Source organism: Cyanistes caeruleus, unplaced genomic scaffold, assembly GCF_971803275.1.
Source record: "Cyanistes caeruleus unplaced genomic scaffold, bCyaCae1.hap1.1 HAP1_SCAFFOLD_293, whole genome shotgun sequence".
Taxonomy (NCBI): domain Eukaryota; kingdom Metazoa; phylum Chordata; class Aves; order Passeriformes; family Paridae; genus Cyanistes; species Cyanistes caeruleus.
The window spans coordinates 19,326-37,543 of record NW_028256066.1 but is presented as its reverse complement, the minus strand read 5'-3'; the positions used below and the strand labels follow the sequence as shown (position 1 = coordinate 37,543).

At 52.6% G+C, this 18,218-nt stretch overlaps 1 protein-coding gene and 1 long non-coding RNA gene across 2 annotated transcripts; both read right to left on the bottom strand.

The window, feature by feature from the left end:
* Nucleotides 1-463: 463 nt before the first annotated feature.
* Nucleotides 464-3,223, bottom strand: LOC147645453 (uncharacterized). The gene is made up of 2 exons (XR_015282346.1): nucleotides 3,089-3,223; nucleotides 464-2,802 (listed from the first exon to the last, which is right to left on the bottom strand). It is a non-coding gene; the product is annotated as an uncharacterized LOC147645453 (long non-coding RNA).
* A 546-nt stretch (nucleotides 3,224-3,769) lies between these two features.
* On the bottom strand, nucleotides 3,770-7,137 carry LOC147645452 (serine/threonine-protein kinase pim-1-like). The gene is made up of 5 exons (XM_086874605.1): nucleotides 7,105-7,137; nucleotides 5,409-5,775; nucleotides 4,583-4,759; nucleotides 4,179-4,326; nucleotides 3,770-3,989 (listed from the first exon to the last, which is right to left on the bottom strand). Exons 1-4 carry the CDS (start codon nucleotides 7,135-7,137, stop codon nucleotides 4,220-4,222), a joined length of 684 nt encoding a protein of 227 aa, XP_086730731.1. The 3' UTR covers nucleotides 3,770-3,989; nucleotides 4,179-4,219.
* Between the last annotated feature and the right edge of the window lie 11,081 nt (nucleotides 7,138-18,218).

Genomic DNA, 18,218 nt, shown 5'->3' with positions numbered 1-18,218 from the left:
GCCTGTTTTGCTCTTGTTCTAATCCATATCTCACAGCAAGAAGTAAGTAATTTTCTTAGTTATTGGTTTAAAACCACGACACTGTTCTTCATGGTGCATGCTTCACTTGTTGCTCGGGGGTCTTCAGTCTTCTTTTGGTGGTCTTTTGACGAAGGCTTACACTCATCCTCGTTGTCCTCTGGATAACATCACAGGCTGTGCGTGTGTACTAAGTGTTGTGTTATGTAAGTGAGCATTGTGCTCCACTAATTAGTCTTATATTTTATAATTTTCAGGCCCTATACCTAAAGTCATTCCAACTTTATCCATCTCAAGGTCGATTTTGTCTTAGGACATTCCTTATCTCAAAACTACATTCTGTACCTTAATTTTAACATGTAACATCTGTAGAGGGGTACATCTGCCTTGTAACACCAATTCCCTTGATTGCTTCTAATAATAATTTTCCAAATAGTTACACTTCAGTTAACACAAATCATTTCCATTTATTACAGGAGGGTGTGAAAACAGGAGCATTGTTTGGTGTGGCCTCCTCTCTGCCTTTCACACCTTTCAGTGCTTTGAGCCAGCCAAGAGCTTTCTCCAAGAGTGCAATGAAGCAGCTGTTGCTGCTCCCAGCTCTGGCTCTTCCCAGTCTCTGCCCCTGCCTGGTTTTGTCCCTCTTGCTGTGCCCTCTGTTCCCCCAGGGGGCTGCCCCAGGCTGAGGGATCAGATGCAGGCACTGCTGCTGCTCCCTGGGGACCAGCCCCAGTTTGGTTGTTGCTGTCAGTGCCAGCAGAAGCGGTGGCTGGAGCAGCGGGTGCTGACAGTGGCCCAAGGCCCGGGGCTGGAGGGGTCCCTGGGCTGGGGCTGGGAGGGAGCTGCCCCTTGTTCTCCCTCTGCCTCCCGCAGAGCTGGGCCGGGCACAAGTGGGGCAGCAGAGCCAACAGGGAGCCTGCGAGTCTCTTGCAGCCGTGCCTGCTCACAGTTTGGCCTTGGAGCTTCAGGTGGGCAAAGGCAGCTGCTCTGCTCCCTCTGCGTGTGCCCGTGTTCAGCAGTGCTGCTCCATCAGTCTGTGCCCAGCAACGGGGAAAAGCCTCAGCCCTGCAGGGCCAGGAGCTGCCGGGCTCTGCCTGAGCAGCTCAGCCAGCGGGAAGGGAGCTGCTCCACACGGGAACCAGGAGCAAAGGACATGCCTTTTCTAGGACTTGTTTTCTGTAAACAAACAAACAAACAAACAAACAAAAAGATAAAAATTACCCCCAAATGTGTAGTGAAAAATCTTCTATAACACTAGAGTAAGAAAGAGGTAATTGATCTTTTGAAAAAGAGAACTTAGGTTTGATTTTAGTTCCTTAGTCTGTACACGTGCTAGTGGAAAGGATCCATTAGCTGCCTTCCTTTACAGATTTGATGGATCTTTTCCAATATCAAGATATTTTACACTGCAGTTAAAGGAATAGGAAATTGAAATACATGTTCTTCATGACTGTGTCTTGAGTGTCAAAATTTTGCAGTTTGAAACTTGGACCTAAAGTGTTGCAAATGGAAGTGATAAATCCCAATGGCCTGAGGGAATGCAGCTTTTCCTATGGGATGTGCAGCACTCCAAGGACTTCCTCAGTGGGGCTGTGGCTGCTTGGAGCTTTGTCCTGTGCCACTCCGGGATGTCATGAAATGGGACTTCACCTGCCACCAGCCCAGGTCACGCTCTGCCACCCCAGCTCCTTGGACCTTGTGTCCCCAAAGAAGACACAAGGTGTTTCTGCTGCTCCACCTTTGCACAGATCCACAGAGAGCTGGGATTATCCCAAGTCTCGTGTCTCCATTGTGCCATATTCCTAAAGAACCAGCAGCCCATCCTGACGAATATGGTGAGTTATGTGGATGGTTGTCAGCTCCCTTTCCTGCCTAGAAATCCTGAAACTGCTTCTAAATGCTGTTCCCTTCAGCTCTTGGACACCTACTGACACAGAGCTGGGAAAAAAATGCCCTGGCCATGGCTTACAAGGTGAGTTCTGCCAAAGTTAGAGCTCTGTGGGAAATCTCTATCCATCCCTATCCTTTTAATATATCTGTACGTGGGGGTGTGCATGGATGTGTCTTGTATGGAAAGGAAGGAGTGTGCAAACAACGTGACTGACACTTTCACTCTCTGTGCTCATTCCATACACATGGGTACCAAGATATTATGGAAACCTTTGCAAGGACAGAGCTTCTGTCCATGGATATAGAGACATCCAAGAGCCCCTGGCACAGACAGACCCTTCTGTCCATGGATACAGAGACATCCAAGAGCACCTGGCACAGACAGACCCTTCTGTCCATGGATACAGAGACATCCAAGAGCCCCTGGCACAGACAGACATTGCTGCTCTTCAGCCACTGACAGGATGAGTCCCTGAGACTGGGGCTTGGCCTTCCTCGTGGTGAGGGGCATCGAGGAAGGCTGCAGTGTGATGGAGACTGTGATGGGCTGGGAACTCACTGGGGGAAAGGAGGGAGCAGTTGTGAAGTAAAAGGCAGGTGGGGGAGAGAACTGTTCAGGGAAGGGCTGAGCTACAGCTTGAGCAAGATGAAAAATGTCATTTGGAGTCATCCCAGATGGATTTCATTTCAGAAGTTATGGAACAAGTTTAATTTTTGGGAGGTGTCATGTTTTCCCGTGGAGGTGGACACTCTGCAGACTTGAGCTGCATTGCCAAAATGCTCAAGTCTCTGCTGCAGGTCACAGCGTTTCTTCTTTGGCTGATCCCGGCCCAGTGCTGAGCCCAGCAGAGCCCTGGCAGAGCCCAGAGCAGCCTCAGCATCCGCAGAGCCCGGCTGCAAGGAGAGAAAGCAGAAACCGCCCGTCAGCTGAAGGCTCCTGTCCCCTTGTCCCAGCCAGCCGCGGTGCCCAGGCCATGCTGGCCGTGCTCAGAGCTGGGCCCAAAGCTGCCCATCACTGCTGCCTTGGGGAGCAGAGCAGGAGGGCAGGACATGTGCCCAGCCTGCAGCCAGCCACGGTAGATCCAGCCCCTCAGCAGCTGCCCAGAGCGGGATGCTCCTGTGCCCGCTGCCAGCTCCCAAAAGCTCTTGTCCCAGCCATGCCAAGGAGATGAGGACCCACCTCACACCATCCGCTGCCACAAGAAAAGCTGGTCCCAAACGATGTCCTCAGTCTTCTCCAAGGGCACGGCCCATCCACGCCACAGCTGGTCCCAAGCACTTCCTGATCCAGACTGGACCCCACCTAGAACGCTTCCTTTAGAAAAACAAACAACAAATTAATGAAAATATGTTACAGACAAAAAGGGGAAACAAGAAAAATGGTAAAAAATCTTCTGTCTGTCAGGAGCTTGAGGAAGGCCCAACCCCTACATTCTAGGGAAAAACCCACCCATGGGTGAGGGAAGCCCATGCTTTCTCCCTTTCCCCCTGCACTGTCCCCCAAAATCACGGTGATCCCAAAGCAAAGCAGGGGAGTGGAGCAGCCCAAGCCCTTCCTTGCCTGCACAGCAAAGCAGCCGTGCTCAGGTTCTGGAGTCCCACCTGTGCTCCTGCCATGGGGGTTTGTTTGTGTCGGGCTGGCTGCCCCAGCCCCAGCCGGGGCACGGTGGGTGCTGGGGGCTGTTGGCAGGGCCAGGATCCCACTCCCATTTCGTAACCACCCCAGCCCACGCCCCCAGCCCTGCCAAAAACCAGCTGGGCAGCCACTGAGGAATCAGTTGCATCTGCCCCAGTGAAAGGGAAACCTTTGGTTCCCGGCCAATGCACAAATCTGGGAGCATCCCCCTGGGTCTGGACTTACCTGAAAATTCCCTGTGGAGCCTGGCTTTGAAGAAGGTGCCAGAATCAAAGTCCATCATCGCCAGCTCCTGCTGGCCAGGTGGAGGAAGAGGTTGTCATCCTTGCTGCTGTCCTCCATGTCTCCAGCAGCAGCAGCAGCAGCCCCACCTGGTACAGCTTCTCCAGGGGCTCCTTCTTCCCTGGGGTGACACCAGGCTGTCAGGGTTCTGCCCAGGGCCCGGCTGTCAGTGAAGCAGGACAAGCAAAACCAGCTCAGATGGTGCCCACCAGTGCTGGGCAGAGCAGCTCAGCTCCAGCACAAGGGCTGTGTGTTCCCATTCCATGACCCCAGTGCAGTGACACAGGCAGGACAAAAAAGTCTGGGTTTCTTTGCTGCTGATTGCCAGGGCATGTGTGGAGCTGTAACTTACCAGGTCCCTGCATCACTGTGCCCGTGGCTCTCTCCCTTCTTCTAGGGCTGATGAATATCCTGCATCCAGGGATCACAGGACAGGTCTTCTAATGAGGGCCTGTCCAAGGAGTTCAGGGATAAACACCACCTGATCAGAACCTGGCAGTCTGGGGAGAGAAACCACAAACCACTGGTCACTTGGAGAAGGCTCCTGTCAGCTTTGCCCCACTATTCCCGTGCCCAGGCCACGCTGGATGTGCTCAGAGCTGGGCCTAAACTTTCCCATCAATTCTTTGTTTTGGAGGAGAGCAGGAGAGCAGGACATGTGCCACCTCCTCAGCAGCTGCCAGAGCGGGATGCTCACGAGCCCGCTGCTGTCTCCCAACACTGGTGTTCCCCCCGTGCCCAGAGATGAGGATCCACCTTGGGAGAGCCGTTGTGGCAGCGGGAGCTGGCCCCATCTGATGTTCCTGCCCCTCCTGAAAGGGTGCTCCCCGCAGACCATCTCGTGCAGCAGGATGCCCAGGGACCAGACGGTCGCTGCCTCGCCATGGTACCAGCCGAAGTCGTTCCATTCCGGGGGGCTGTATGACGGTGTTCCTATGGAATATGGATGGAGCTCATCAGGGGGATGCTGCTGCTCCCAGAGCCTGGCCCCAGCATCCCTGGGCATGTGGGGGCTGCCCCAGTGGCCCATGGGGTGACCTGCTGCCCTCTCGCCAGCACCTGGGACTTGGGTACAAATCCGTGTCTCAAAAAGAAGCTACTGGTGTTGGAAGAGGGCAGCAGAAACCCTGGCAAGGCCTGACCATGACACACAAAGGGAAATACCCACTCAGTGCTGGGGAAAAACCATACCCACATCCTCCCTGCTGGCATTGCCCAAAAAATATCTTGAACCAAGTCAAACCAGGTGAGCAGAGCAGTCCAAGCCTTTTCTCACCTGCACACCAAACCAGCTGGTGCACAGGTTCTGCCTCCCCCTCTCTGCTACTCCCACCCACGGGGGTTTTGTCAGGCTGGGTGCCCCAGCCCCAGCCCCAGTCCTGGGCAGAGTGGCAGGCAAAGGCTGCCAGCAGGGATGGAAGATGGGTCCCCACCCAGCTCTGCTCAGAAGCAACTTGGCTGAAGACTCAGTCCTGTGACTGGCAGCAAAAGGGAGAATCCCTGCTGCCACACCCAGGCTGGGCCAGGAGATGTTGGGCCAGGAGATGCCAGGACCAGGATCACCACCCCTGTGTGGGCTCACCTGCAAATTGAGTGTAGGCTGTGTCCTGCAGGTAGGTGCCACAGCCAAAGTCGATCAGTTTTGCCTCGCCGGTGTCCAGGTCTACCAAGACGTTCTCAGGTTTGATATCTCGGTGCAGGACCCCGCAGCTGGTGCAGTGCCGCACGGCCGCCAGCACCTGCTGGAACAGCTCCCGCGCCTCTTCCTCGGACAGGAACCTCCGTGCCCGAATGAAACGCCGCAGGTCCTGACACCGCTCCGGGCGCTCCAGCACCATCACGATGGTGTTGGGGAGCTCAAACCATTCCAGCAGCTGCACCACACCGGGGAAGCCTGTGGACACCTTGTCCAGCAGCACTATCTCCAGGGGTGCGCTGGTGCCGTCGGGCTGCGGGAGGAGCACGGTGCCGTCAGTGGGGCTGAGGCCGTGCCAGGGCTCGGGAAGCCCTCAGCCAGCCCGGGATGCTCTGTGCCCTCCGCTGGCCCCACGCCCGCTCTCCCTCCAGGTGTCCTGGCGGCTCCCACCCTGCCGGGCCCCGGCTCATCCCCGCCCGGCACGGCCCGGCTTCTGCCGCTGGCCCCGCTCACTCACCAGCTCGCCCCAGTGCCGGACGCGGTTCCGTGGCACCTTTTTGATGGCCACCTGCAAGCCAAAGGGAACAGCGGATTCAGCTCACCGCCCACCGTGTCCAGCCCCATCCTCCTCCTCCGCCCCCTCCTCCTCCTCCGCCCGCCGCCGGCCCCTCTGCTCACCGGGAGTCCGTCCGAGAGCCGAGTGGCCGCAAAAACTCTGCCAAAGCCGCCGCGCCCCAGCAGTGAACCCACTCGGTAGCGCTGCTGCAGGGCCTGCTGCGCCTTCCCTGGGGAAGAGACGCGGCCGTCAGTGCTCGGCCCGGGGCCAGGAACGGCCCCCGAGCGCTCCCCGAGCTCCCCGGGCCGGGCACCCGCAGGCGTTCCCTCATTGGAACGCGACAGCGGCGGAGCTCGGGCCGGGGAAGCCGCAGCGGAGGCGGCGGCAGCGGCCGCACCGCCTGTGTCCTCCGCGGGCCCCGGGAGGAGCCGGGGCCGGGGCCGGGGCCGGGGTCGGGGCCGGGGCCGGGGTCGGGGTCGGGGTCGGGGTCGGGGTCGGGGTCGGGGTCGGGGTCGGGGCCGGGCTCCGGCCAGGTGGAGCCAAAGGGCAGCGATGCCGCCCCAGCCCCAGGCAATGATGCCCGCCCAGCACAGCCAGAGCTGGGCGGAGGTGAGACCGCGGAGGGACGGCCGGGGCCGGGGCCGGGGCAGCCCCGCCCGGGGCCGGGGGCGGACCGGGGGCATGGCCCGGGTGGGCACGGGGAGAGGGAAACTGGAAGAGAAGGGGACACAGGAAAAGGGAGACCGGGAGAAGATGCGGGACAGTGGGAGAGGGAGAGGAGAGAGAGAGAATTGATAAATTTGCTGCTTTCGCTGCTGCCGCCGCCGCTGCCGCTGCAACTGAAGCACCGGGGCCGTTTGTCCCCGTGTCCGTTTGTCCGTTGCCCGCTCGGCCCCGCCCCGAGCCCCGCGCTCCCCGGGCAGCCCCTGAGCCTGGCCAAACACGGCAACTTTGCCCTGCTGAGCCAAGAGCCAGAGTCTGGACTCCTGCACAGGGGCACAGCAATGCCCTTGGCTGCTGCTGTGCCTTGTCCCTGCTGAGGCTCAGACACCGTCTGAGCACATTCCCTGAATGCAGAATTTGTACCTGAGCCGAGCACTGAACTTGTGTCTCCAGCATCGCTTTCCAAGGAAAACAGGGCAAGGCAAACTGGCTATAGCTCAGGGTATTTTACAGTGTCTAAAACTTGCCAAGTCTCAGATCTTAGAGGTGAGAGCCATTTGGAATGAATGGGATGGAGAAACAGTGCAAGATGGAAAAGGGAAACATAAAAATAGAGAATAGAGAAAAAAAATAGAGAAAAATAAAAAAAACCATATTGTTCATTTCTTTGGATTTTATTTTCATTTCTTAAAAAAGCTGTTTCCATTTTCCCAGAATCTTCTCCCCAGTCCCGTCTGTTCTTTCCAAAAACCTGTCCTGGAGAACAAGGCGCAGCTCCTGTCACAAGATGTGCCCCCAGCTGCAGCTTCTCTTGGCTTCCCACACTGTGAGTGCAGCACAACTCTTGCAGCAAAGCAGGATAAATGTTTGAAGAACTTGACAACTTGTTCTTTCTTTTCCTTGTGCACTGGGGATTTGTGCCATTGGTGAGGTTTTCATTGTTCCTCTTCTACCCAAAGAAAACATGATGGGCTACCAGGAATTGTTGGGGAATACAAGCCTGGCTGAATGTGGAGAAAGAATCTCCAGAGCCTGCAGCCAGCAGTGGAGAGCTCATCATTCCAACAGCCCCATGGACATCTGGAAAGTGACCTGGAACATGAAGATGGGCTGACAGAGGGAGTTTGTTTCTGTGTTCAGTTGAGATGATTCTACATCTCTTGCACTGGGAGAAATCAAGAGCACAATCAGTTGATGATAAGCAGCAGAACATGATAAGCTGGAGCTCTCAGTGGATGAGAGAAAGAATGTGAAAAGGAGAAATGCAGGGAATGACTTGGTGAACTTTGTGTGCAAGAAGGGTCATTTTTTCCTAATAATTCCCAATTCATTCCCTTTGCTTTTATCCTTTTAACAAGGCCAATTGCGTCTCAGATTCCCAATGAAATGGAGAACCCTGAGCTTGTGGAGCTGCCTGAAAGGTGCCCTGTTCCTTTTTCTTCTGCTGCTCAGAAGAAACAATGAAGCGAGTTGGGAAGTTCTGGTTTTTCTTTCTCCTGGTGGATTTTTTCATTTGATTTGCCACTGCAGAGGCAATTTCTGTGATGGCCTCTGTCAGTTGATTCTATTTCAGCAGCAGCAGCAGCAGCAACAGGGCTGTGTTTGAGCACTGCAAATGTGACCTGTGTGGCTTTAATTCCCCTCGACTTAGTGCTCAGGGACTTGGGAGCATTTTGATCTGTACTGATCATGATGCCTGAAACAAAAATCCTGAGTTCCCCGTGACAAAGCACAGTGGGTAGCACTGATTGAAAGAGGCAATTGCAGCTGTACTGCTAAAATTCAAGTGGCAAGCAGAAGAGGGGCAAGAGCAGCCGGGATCTACAATTGCCAAGGCCAAGGCACCCACAGCCTCCTGCTGTCACCTCAGGGTGAGTAAAACAGGGCTGAAAACAGCGCTGGAACCCGATCCTTTCTTCCTCTGAGGGCTGGCTGAGGGCAGCAGAGGCGGGCCCTGAGGAATCAGGGCTGTTTGTGGGGGAGTGTTGCTGTAGTCCAGCATTGCCCTGGCAAAAGCCCTGGGAAGCCGAGGCAGGAGCAGGTGGGAAGGGCCGGCGCTGCTGCTGCTCCTGGCCGGGAGCCCCGGCCGGGCCGGGCCTGCGCCCGCTGCGCTGCGGCTGCTGCTGCTGCCAGAGCCGGGCGGGACTCGGGGACAGGGAATGGACACGGGGGGACAGCAAAGGCCTTGGGGGCTGCAGGGATGTTGGTGCTGGGGCCAGCGCCAGCACAGAGCTTCAGCCCGCAATGAACCCCGAGGGAAACGCTGGCGAAAGGCTCCATTCAGCCTTTCTTTACTCGGCGCTGTGAAGGGACCGAAATAAAAGGAGAGTGAGCAGGGCCCGACCCCTTCTCCTTTGGGAGGAGCCCCTGGGGCTGTGAGGGGCCGTGAGGGGAAATGAGAGGTTCTGTGGGGCCATGAGAGGTTCTATGGGGCCATGAGGGGCTGTGAGGGATAATGAGGGGCCATGAAGGGACATGAGGGGCTGTGAGAGGTTCTATGGGGCCATGAGGGGTTGTGAGGGGCCATGAGGGGCTGTGAGGGGCCAAGAGATGTTCTATGGGGCCATGAGAGGTTCTATGGGGCCATGAGGGGTTGTGAAGGGCCATGAGGAGCCTCAGCCCTGGCAGGAGGGGTCCCACCATGTCCCCAGGGCAGAGCAGCTGTGAGGGGCCGCGAGTGCAGATGTGGCAGCAGAGTGGGCTTGGGGCACCTCTGGGAGGGGATGAGACCCTTTCCCAGCTCCAAACCACACCAAACCCACCATTAAAAGGATTTTCCATCTTTAGAATCCACTGGCAACTTGGAAATGACTGTACAGTTTAAACCCAGTGGGAAAAGCAAGGGAATTTTCCCAGTGAGAGACATCCAGCCATTTTTATTCATGTCCAAGATTTAAAAGTCTTGACAGTGAAAAGTAATACTAATAAATAATAATAACAACAAGTTTATTTCTTGAATAATAATTCTTCTGAATCCAAACAATCAGCTCAGAAACATGTTTTTGTTTGTAATAGATTAGTAGTAAAGAAATAAATTGAAATAGATTTCATTTGTAATTCAGACATGTTTCATCCTTTTCCCCATTTCTGGTCTCCTTCCTCCAGGGTCATTTCCTTTACTCACCCACTTTCTAATAGGTAGAAGGGAGTTAAGCACACTGGAAAAGACAACAGCTCCTGTTTCCAAGGGAAGCAGCCACCACTCCAGGGAACCTGAATTGCCCCCAGGCTCGTGTGTGCACTTGAAGGGTGAGCAGGTGTTGGGGACAGAGATCTCAAACTCCTTCTAAGGCTGTGAGAAACCCACAGGTGGCAAAGTATCATTGTGGGTCAGCTCCTGCTGAAATTCCATTCCCCCACACCCTCCAAATGGGCAGGCAGGGCTGGGCTCTGGCAGGGTTCAGTTTTGAGTGCCTTGTGCTCCCTGGCATGGAAGTGATCCTATGAACTCTGGTACTGATGGATTGTGGAATGGCTGCTGAAGGAGGAGGGGGAATCTCAGCAGACAGGAAAGTCTCTTCTTCTCCCTTCTCCCTGCAGAACCCCCTCTCCAAAGAGAAATGCCTGTGCTGGGTTTCCATGGGACCCTTCCCTCAGCCCAGTGTCTGAGCCACTGTGTGCTCTGCAGGAGCCAAAGCCAGAGGAGTCCCAATATCAGTCACCCCACGGTCCCCACACAGCAGGAGAAAGCACTGCTTGCAGTGGGGCTGCTGATCTGTGACCCGTCCTGGTTCCATCCACCCCACTCCTCTCAGCCACAGGCACCAGAAGGATCCCAGGAAAGCCACAGTGCTCTACCAGATGCCAGGAGCACTCCCTGCTGTGGCCTCAGGGATGCTGGGTGACCTCGTGGATGAGGATCTGTGGCTGCTGATGGAATGTGTGGATGGAGGCCCTTGACAGGAGGTTGTTGGAGACACGTGTGGGGCTGAAGGAGAGATGGCAGCTGTCAGTGGGGAGGGCAGGGACCCCGCTTGTGAGTCCACTGCCTTGGACACCCTCAGCCACAAGATGTCCAAGGAGTCACACAAGGCTTTGGCACTCTCAGCCTTCTTTCCCCCAAGTTCCTGCTTTCTGTACATTGACAGTAGAGAACCTTGCTTGTTTCTAGAAATAGAACAAAGATCCCAGATGGAACAAGCCTTGCTGGTTTTAGTCAGAAGCATCAGTGACCAAAAGTTGTCGTTCCTTTGGTTTGGTCACATCTTTGTTCCTTCTCAGTGTTCAGGCTGGGCTGTGGGGTGTCCTCATTTGCTGCATTTTCTGAGTTCCTCTTGGATCCCTTGAGCAATAGGTTGTGCCCTCGGAGGATCCTTTGTGCTCCTTGGTGACCCAGGAGAACCTTGCAGGCGGTTTTTGGGGGAGCTGCTGCTGTGATGTCACAGGAACGTTGCCGTGTCCTTGTGGTGTTCCCGTTGCTGTGGAGCACAGAGGCCTCAGTGTCAGAGCGGCTCTGGGCACCTGCTCATTGCCTGAGGATCCTCCTGCCCGAGGCATTCTCAGCAGCCAGCCCAGCCCCTGACGGGTGTCCTTCTGTCCTGGCAGGGGGACAGACAGTCTGCAGACGTGTGCAGCACAGCCAAAATGACCCAGCAAGTGGTTGCTGCAGTTTGCACTCTGCACTCTGTGGCTTCTGATGGGTATTTTTTAACCCACTGGGCCCCTAAGTCGAGGATTTCCCCAGGTGCACCATATGTGCCTTTGGGATTGCTGTGGGCTTTCCATTCTTCCTTTGGAACAGAGGTGATTTTGAAACAAAATTGCCATTAAGATGCCATTTATTTGGGAGAGCTCTTGCCAACAACTTCTTAAAAAAGGGGTTGTTTGTAGCCAGCAGGGTGTGCACAGCATTTGGAATGGAGCCTGGGGGGTTCTGTTCCCCAGAGAAGAGTCTGTGGCAGTGAACCCTGGCATTCCTCCCTCTGTTTGCTGGTCCAGCCAAAAACTGGACACAGCCTTGTATTTTGTGCTGTTCTCTTGCTTGCTGTGTGATCCAAAAGGACTGTGGCTCCAGGAGGGAAGTTGTGAAAGCAAAATGCTCTCTTGGCATTGACTTGTTGTGTGGGATTTTCTAGCAGAGGCAGCTTTTTCTCCTAACAGCATCTGGTTCAGGTGAAGGTCACCTCACACATGGATACTGGGAAGCTCCTTCTTCAGTGAGCAGGAAAGGAACCTTTGGTGTTCAGAGATCCCAGCTGTTCCCTTTCAACACCATCATGAGCCCAGTAAGCTCCAGTATGATCCTTGTCACATGGCAGCACTCCCAGGATGGTCCCAGTTGCCTCTGGCTAGATCAACCCAGTCAGTCCCAGTATGATGCCATTGGCTCCCAGCATGCTCCCAGTTGCTCCCAGTCACCCCCAGTATGGGGGATGATGTGCATGGTGTGTTCCCAGTCATTCTCAGATACTCCCAGTATGAGTCCAGTCACTCCCAGTATGATCCAAAATTGGATTGCTGGGAGGCTTCATGGAATCCTGGAGACCATTGTGACACTCTAGGGCCCCATGGAACCGTGGTGACACCAGGTTGGCTGGGAGTGTTGATGTGCTGCAGGGTAGGAGGGCTCTGCACAGGGAGCTGGACAGGCTGGATCCAGGGGCCAAACCCAACAAGGTGAGGTTTAACAAGTCCAAGTTCCAGGTCCTGCACTTTGGCCCCAACAACCCCTGCAGTGCTCCAGGCTGGGGACAGAGTGGCTGGACAGCAGCCAGGCAGAAAGGGAGCTGGGGCACTGATGGACAGCGGGCTGGGCATGAGCCAGCAGTGTGCCCAGGTGGCCAAGGAGGCCAATGGCCCCTGGCCTGGATCAGGAACGGTGTGACCAGCAGGAGCAGGGCAGGGATTCCTCCCCTCTACTCTGCACTGGTTGGGCAGCACCTCGAGTGCTGTGTCCAGTTCTGGGCCCCCAATTTAGGAAGGCCATGGAGGGGCTGGAGCGTGTCCAGAGAAGGGCAACAAGGCTGGTGAGGGGTCTGGAGCACAAGTCCTGTAAGTGATAGTAAAAGGTCTCAAAATGTTAGAAAATTTGGGGACTTAGAAAGGAAGTTAGGTTTGGAAAGGCCTTGGAAAAGTAGGCCCTGGGAAATGTTAGGCCTTGTACTTGCTAAAGATCAGGTCAAACTGCACCTGTGTAATCAGTAGATGATCATGATACAATTGTTAGATATGATTGGATATAATTATTGTTTAAAGAACATGAGGAACAATGTGAGGGGGCATGGGGCTATCACGAGAAATCCATGCTTAGGTAAAAACAATGCATACAATAGAACAATGTAAGTTTAGTAATTAATATGTGAGTTATATAATGATAGAGTATAAAAACATGTTCAGTCCAAAACCAAGATGGGTCAGATTTGGGTCTGTGTACCCCTGACACCCAGATCTCTTAATAAAGCACCTGCATATGATCATTTGCGATTATGTGTGTTCCTGAACACTAACCATTTAATCAGATTTTACCGGAATTTTGTGAGATATTTGTAAAATTTTATGGAATTTTTGTGGAATTTTGCAGGATATTGAGGGCATTTTGTGGAATGTTTCTGGAATTTGGTAGGATTTTGAAAATATTTAGGGGTTTTTTTTTAATTTTTCAGCAATTTCGTGAAATTTTGCTGGAATTTAATGGGATTTTGAGAAAATTTAAGTAATTTTAAGGGATTTTTCTTGAATTTTCTGGGATTATCTTGAAATTTGAGGGATTTTTATTGAATTTTGTGGGATGTTGAGAAAATGTAAACATTTTTCTGGGATTTTTCTGGAATTTTGTGGGATTTTTTTGGAATGTTGTGGAATTCTCTGGACTTTTGTGGGATTTTGAAGAGACTTGAAAAATTTTGAGGGATTTTTCTGGGATTTTGTGGAAATTTGTTGAGATTTTGTGAGATGTTTCTGGAATATTGTGGGATTTTGAGAAAATTTAAATAATTTTGTTAGATTTTACTTAGACTTTGAGGGGTTTTGAGGAGATATGAAGAATTTTGAGTTATTTTTTGAGGCTGTGTGGAAATTTGTGGAGATTTTGTGGGATGTTTTGGGAATTTTGAGGGATTTTTCCTGGACAATTTGTGGGATATTGAGGAGACTTGAAAAATTTTGAGGGATTTTTCTTAAATATGGGGAATTTGAGGAGATTTTGTGGGATTTTTCTGGAATTTGGTAGGGTTTTGAGAAGATTTAGGGCGTTTTGTGGGATTTTTTCACTATTTTGTGATGCTTTTCAAGAATTTTGTGGGATTTTGAGAAAATTTAAAGAATTTTATGGGATGTTTCAGGATTTTTTTGGGATATTGAGGAGACTTGAAGAATTTTGAGGAATTTTTCCTAAATTGTATGGAAATTGGAAAAGATTTTGTGGGATGTTTCTGGAATTTGGTAGGGTTTTGAGAAGATTTAGGGAATTTTGTGGGATGTTTCTGGAATTCTGTGGGATGTTTCTGGAATTTTATGGGATTTTTGTGGAATTTTGTGGGATTTTCATGGAATTTTGACGGATTTTGAAGAGACATGAAGAATTTTGGGGGATTTTTCGTAGATTGTGTGGAAATTTGTAAAGATTTTGTGGGATGTTTCTGGAATTTGGTAGTGTTTTGAGAAGGTTTAGGGAATTTTGAGGGGTTTTCCACAATTTCGTGATGCTTTTCTGGAATTTTGTGGGATTTTGAGACACGTAAAGAATTTTGTGGGACGTTTCTGGAATTTTGTGCAGTGTTTTTGGAATGGTGTGGAATATTCTGGAATTTGGTGAGATTTTGTGGATACTTGAAGAATTTTCCAAAGATTTCCTTAGATTGTGTTTAAATTTGTAAAGATTTTGTGGGAAGTTTCTGGAATTTGGTAGGGTGTTGAGAAGATTTTTCTGGAATTTTGTGGGATGTTTGTGGAATTTGGTAGGGTTTTGAGAAGATTTAGAGAGTTTGTTAGGATGATTGTGGTATTTTGTGGTATTTTTCTGGAATTTTGAGGGATGATTCTGGAATTTTGAGGGATTTTGAGGAGACTTGAAGAATTTTGAAAGATTTTTCATAGATTGTATGAAAATTGGAGGAGATTTTGTGGGATGTTTGTGGAATTTCGAGGGATGTTTGTGGAATTTTCTGGGATTTTGTGGGATTTTGAGAAGACTTTTGAAGAAGAATTTTGAAAGATTTTTCTTAGATTGTGTGGATATTTGTGGAGTTTTTGTGGGACGTTTCTGGAATTTGGTAGTGTTTTAAGAAGATTTAGGGAAATTTTTGGAATGTTTCTGGAATTTTGTGGGATTTTTGTGGAATTTTGTGGGATATTGAGGAGACTTGAAGAATTTAGAGGGATTTTTCTCAGATTTTGTAGAAATTTGTGGAGATTTTGTGGGATGTTTCTGGATTTCGTAGGGTTTGAGAAGTTTCAATAAATTCTGTGGGGTTTTTTTTAATTTTGAGGGATTTTGAAGACATACGAACAATTTTGTGGGATTTTGGAGGTGCGCCTACAACTCCCGTGATGCTCCGCGGCACCTTTAAACCGTATTATACCGGCGCCTACAGCTCCCATCATCCCCCGCGGCCCACAGATTCCCTGTTACAGCCCCCCGAGTGCCCGCCCGGACCCCAAAGGGTCCCCAGATTTCCCCCCCTTGACCCCCAAGTGTCCCCCTGACCCCGAATTGTCCCACAGAATCTCTAAATGCCCCTCCAAGTGCGCACTCGATTCCCCTAAGTGTCCTCCAGACCCCCAAGTTCTCTCTAAATTCCCTCCCCAGACACAAAGCTGCCCCAAATGTTCCCCAGAAAAGTCTCCACGGACCCCAAAGTGGCCCCTTTTACCCTGTCTGAGAATAATTTCAAAATTATGATTAATGGGCTAAAAATAGGAGTAATTGGCATAAAGAGGGAGAAATAGAGGTCAGTTAATTAATGAAGGGAATTGTGGTACTTAGAGCCAGAGAACAATAATGTTTTTTGTTCCTGAAAAGGTATCAATTCTTTTATATAAATGCAAAAACAAGGTTATAAGAATACAGAATAATATTATTATAAAAAGTAAAATTTTATTTTTATAAATTAATTAGATTTTAATGATAAACAAAAATTGATAAATGTTCTCAATGCTTTGGGATGTCAGTCCCAGGTGGGCGATGTCAGACATGCTGAGGCTCGGGGTGAGGAGCAGGTTGTCCAAACAGGGGCAGCCCAAAAGGGGCTCATTCTTCTCTGTGACCAGACCTCCTCAGGAGACATTCAGCATCAGGATTGTAAAGAGTAAATCGTGACCTCCTGATCAGTACACAAAGATGTTTTACAGTTTGAGCAGTAGAATGTTGTCACCGTAAGGGGCCTTCTTTGTTAATATAGCTCATGTTGTGTCATGTTTGGTAAATACCAATGTTGTTGTACCAGCCTTGTTAATGCCACCTGGGCTTGTCTATTGCCTCTGCTGCTCCCGGCACCCCCCATGGCACCGATGACAGCACCCAGTGTGTAGATGAGCCCAACTCCCATGGGGGTAGCACCCAGGGGAAGTGGGATTAACATCCAAAGACCCCTAGAATCAGCGAGCCAGGGCACAAACCAGACTCCAAACTACACTAAGGAGCAAGGGAGAACATTGAGCAATTGACTGATGTTCCAGACTTTATCACCATAACTAAACCACATTTGCTCTCCACGACTACCCAAGATTTACAGTAAACCAGAGTCCTTCTAGAGGCTCACCTGAAGGCAGAATCCCCAGCTCTGCCCTGTGGCAATATTGAACATTTTTTCCTCTGGGTCATCCATTTGGAACAGCAGTGGTTGAGCTTCCCCCACCTAGAGCTGCCCTCAATAAAGGCATTAAAAAGGAGCTGCTCTCCTTGCCTGTTCTTTTCAGAAGGACTGACCCCGTGGCAGAGTGACCCACGCTGCAGCACTGTGAGGGGCTGTTCCCCATGGGATGGACTCAGCTTGGAGAAGTTCCTGGAGAAGTCTCCGGTGGGAGAGAGCCCAGGGTGCAGCAGGGGAACGACTCCTGTCCCTGAGCAGCGGGAAAAGCCCCGGGGGATGGAGTGACCATGGCCCCATTCCCTGTGTCCCTGCACTGCCGGGGGAGGAGGCGCAGCTGGGAGGAGGGAGGGGTGGGGGAAGCTGGTTTTAAGGGTCTTCCTTTACTTCTCATGATCCTGCTCGGAGTTTTTGGAGTTTTCTGCCAGAAATCTCTCTCCTCCCCCACTCATCCACAGGGATTTGGGGCGGTTTTCCCTTTTTGGGAGAAATCCGAGCGATGCACTGATGCTCCTAATTAGCGCCGGGAGAAGTGAGGCTCCCGGGATTCCCGCTGAGCCGGAGCCACCGAACACCCAGGGCAGGGACAGGCGGGCCGGGAGCTGCGGAGAACTTTGTTTGTGTTGGGAGCTCAATGGCGGCTCGGGCCGGGCCCGTTCCAGGCCTGTTCCTCATCTCCGCCCTTCCCCTCACACAGCCCGGGGGGCCCTGAGAGCGCGGGGCGGGGCTGTGCCGTGTGCAGAGCCCGCCGCTGGCTGCGATTGGCTGCTTTTGCTGTCACTCGTGGCTCTGGCGCGCGCTGATTGGGCAGAGCGGGGACAAGCCCGGCCCCGCTGGCGCCCCCAGGGCGGCCGTGGGGCAGGAGAGCCGCCATTGCCGGAGCGTGTGTGCGGGCCCGGCAGCGGCGGCAGCGGCCGGAGCCCGGTGAGGCGGCGGCGGAGCTCGGAGGCGGCCCCAGCCATCGCAGGTGGGAGCCGCGCTCGGTTCTGCGGGGGCTCGGGGCTCGCTGCGGGCCCGGGAGGGGGCGGCAGGGGGCTGTGGCGGGTGGCTTGTGCCGTGGCCGGCCCGTGTTGGCCCTGGCGTGAGGACGCTGCGGGAGCGGCTGCCCGCGGTCTCCTTCCCGCTGGGGCCTCGGCAGGAGCCGGTGCCGAAGCAGCGCTGGCTCGTCCCGGTTCGTGTCGGTAGCCCGGAGGTGGCTGCGCTGTGCCCGGGGCTGGGCGGGAAAATTCCCGGCGCCAGAGGTTTGTGTGGCCAAAGGAGCCCGAGGAGCGGTGTGAGAGTGACTTTATTGCTGCCCAAAGGGAGAGGCCATGGGGCATTTGCCGTGCGCTCTCTCCAGCTGCTGGAGGACGCGGCCTCGTTTTTGTCCTGATTTTCCCGGCCGCGTGTCCCTGTCCCTTTCCCCACTGGCGGAGGTGCTTGGAAGGTTCAGACTTCCCCATCTGCCTCCTGCATGTCCCGGTTAATATGTACCCACCACTTTTGTATAACATCCGATATTGATGGCTCTGTTAAGTCTTTGTTCTTCTGGAAGTTCAGGAATTTAGCGGGACTTTGTCAGAGCAGCGGTCCTTGTCAATTAGTAACATTTTCTGAAACTGAGGCTTTTCCCCATTGCTTCCTTATGTGCAAGTCCTTGGCCCTATCTGCAAGCAGATTCACTCACTGACTCTGTTTTTTCTTTCCTGGGTGTTCTTTGATTTTGGGATTGCTCTCAGTGCCCTCATTCGCTGTCCTTTTGTAGCCGTTTGTGGCTCAGGAGGCCTGGCTGCCCCCTGCATCCCCTTGCTC

Bases quoted from the DNA above. Each gene is read 5' to 3' on its own strand.
- LOC147645452 (XM_086874605.1), bottom strand. From the start codon at position 7,137: ATGCTGGAGACACAAGTTCAGTGCTCGGCTCAG. The intron at 5,776-7,104 runs GTACAAATTCTG...CTCCTCCCGCAG, and splicing joins AAGTTCAGTGCTCGGCTCAG to CCCGACGGCACCAGCGCACC. The intron at 4,760-5,408 runs GTGAGCCCACAC...CATATTCCATAG, and splicing joins AGCCTACACTCAATTTGCAG to GAACACCGTCATACAGCCCC.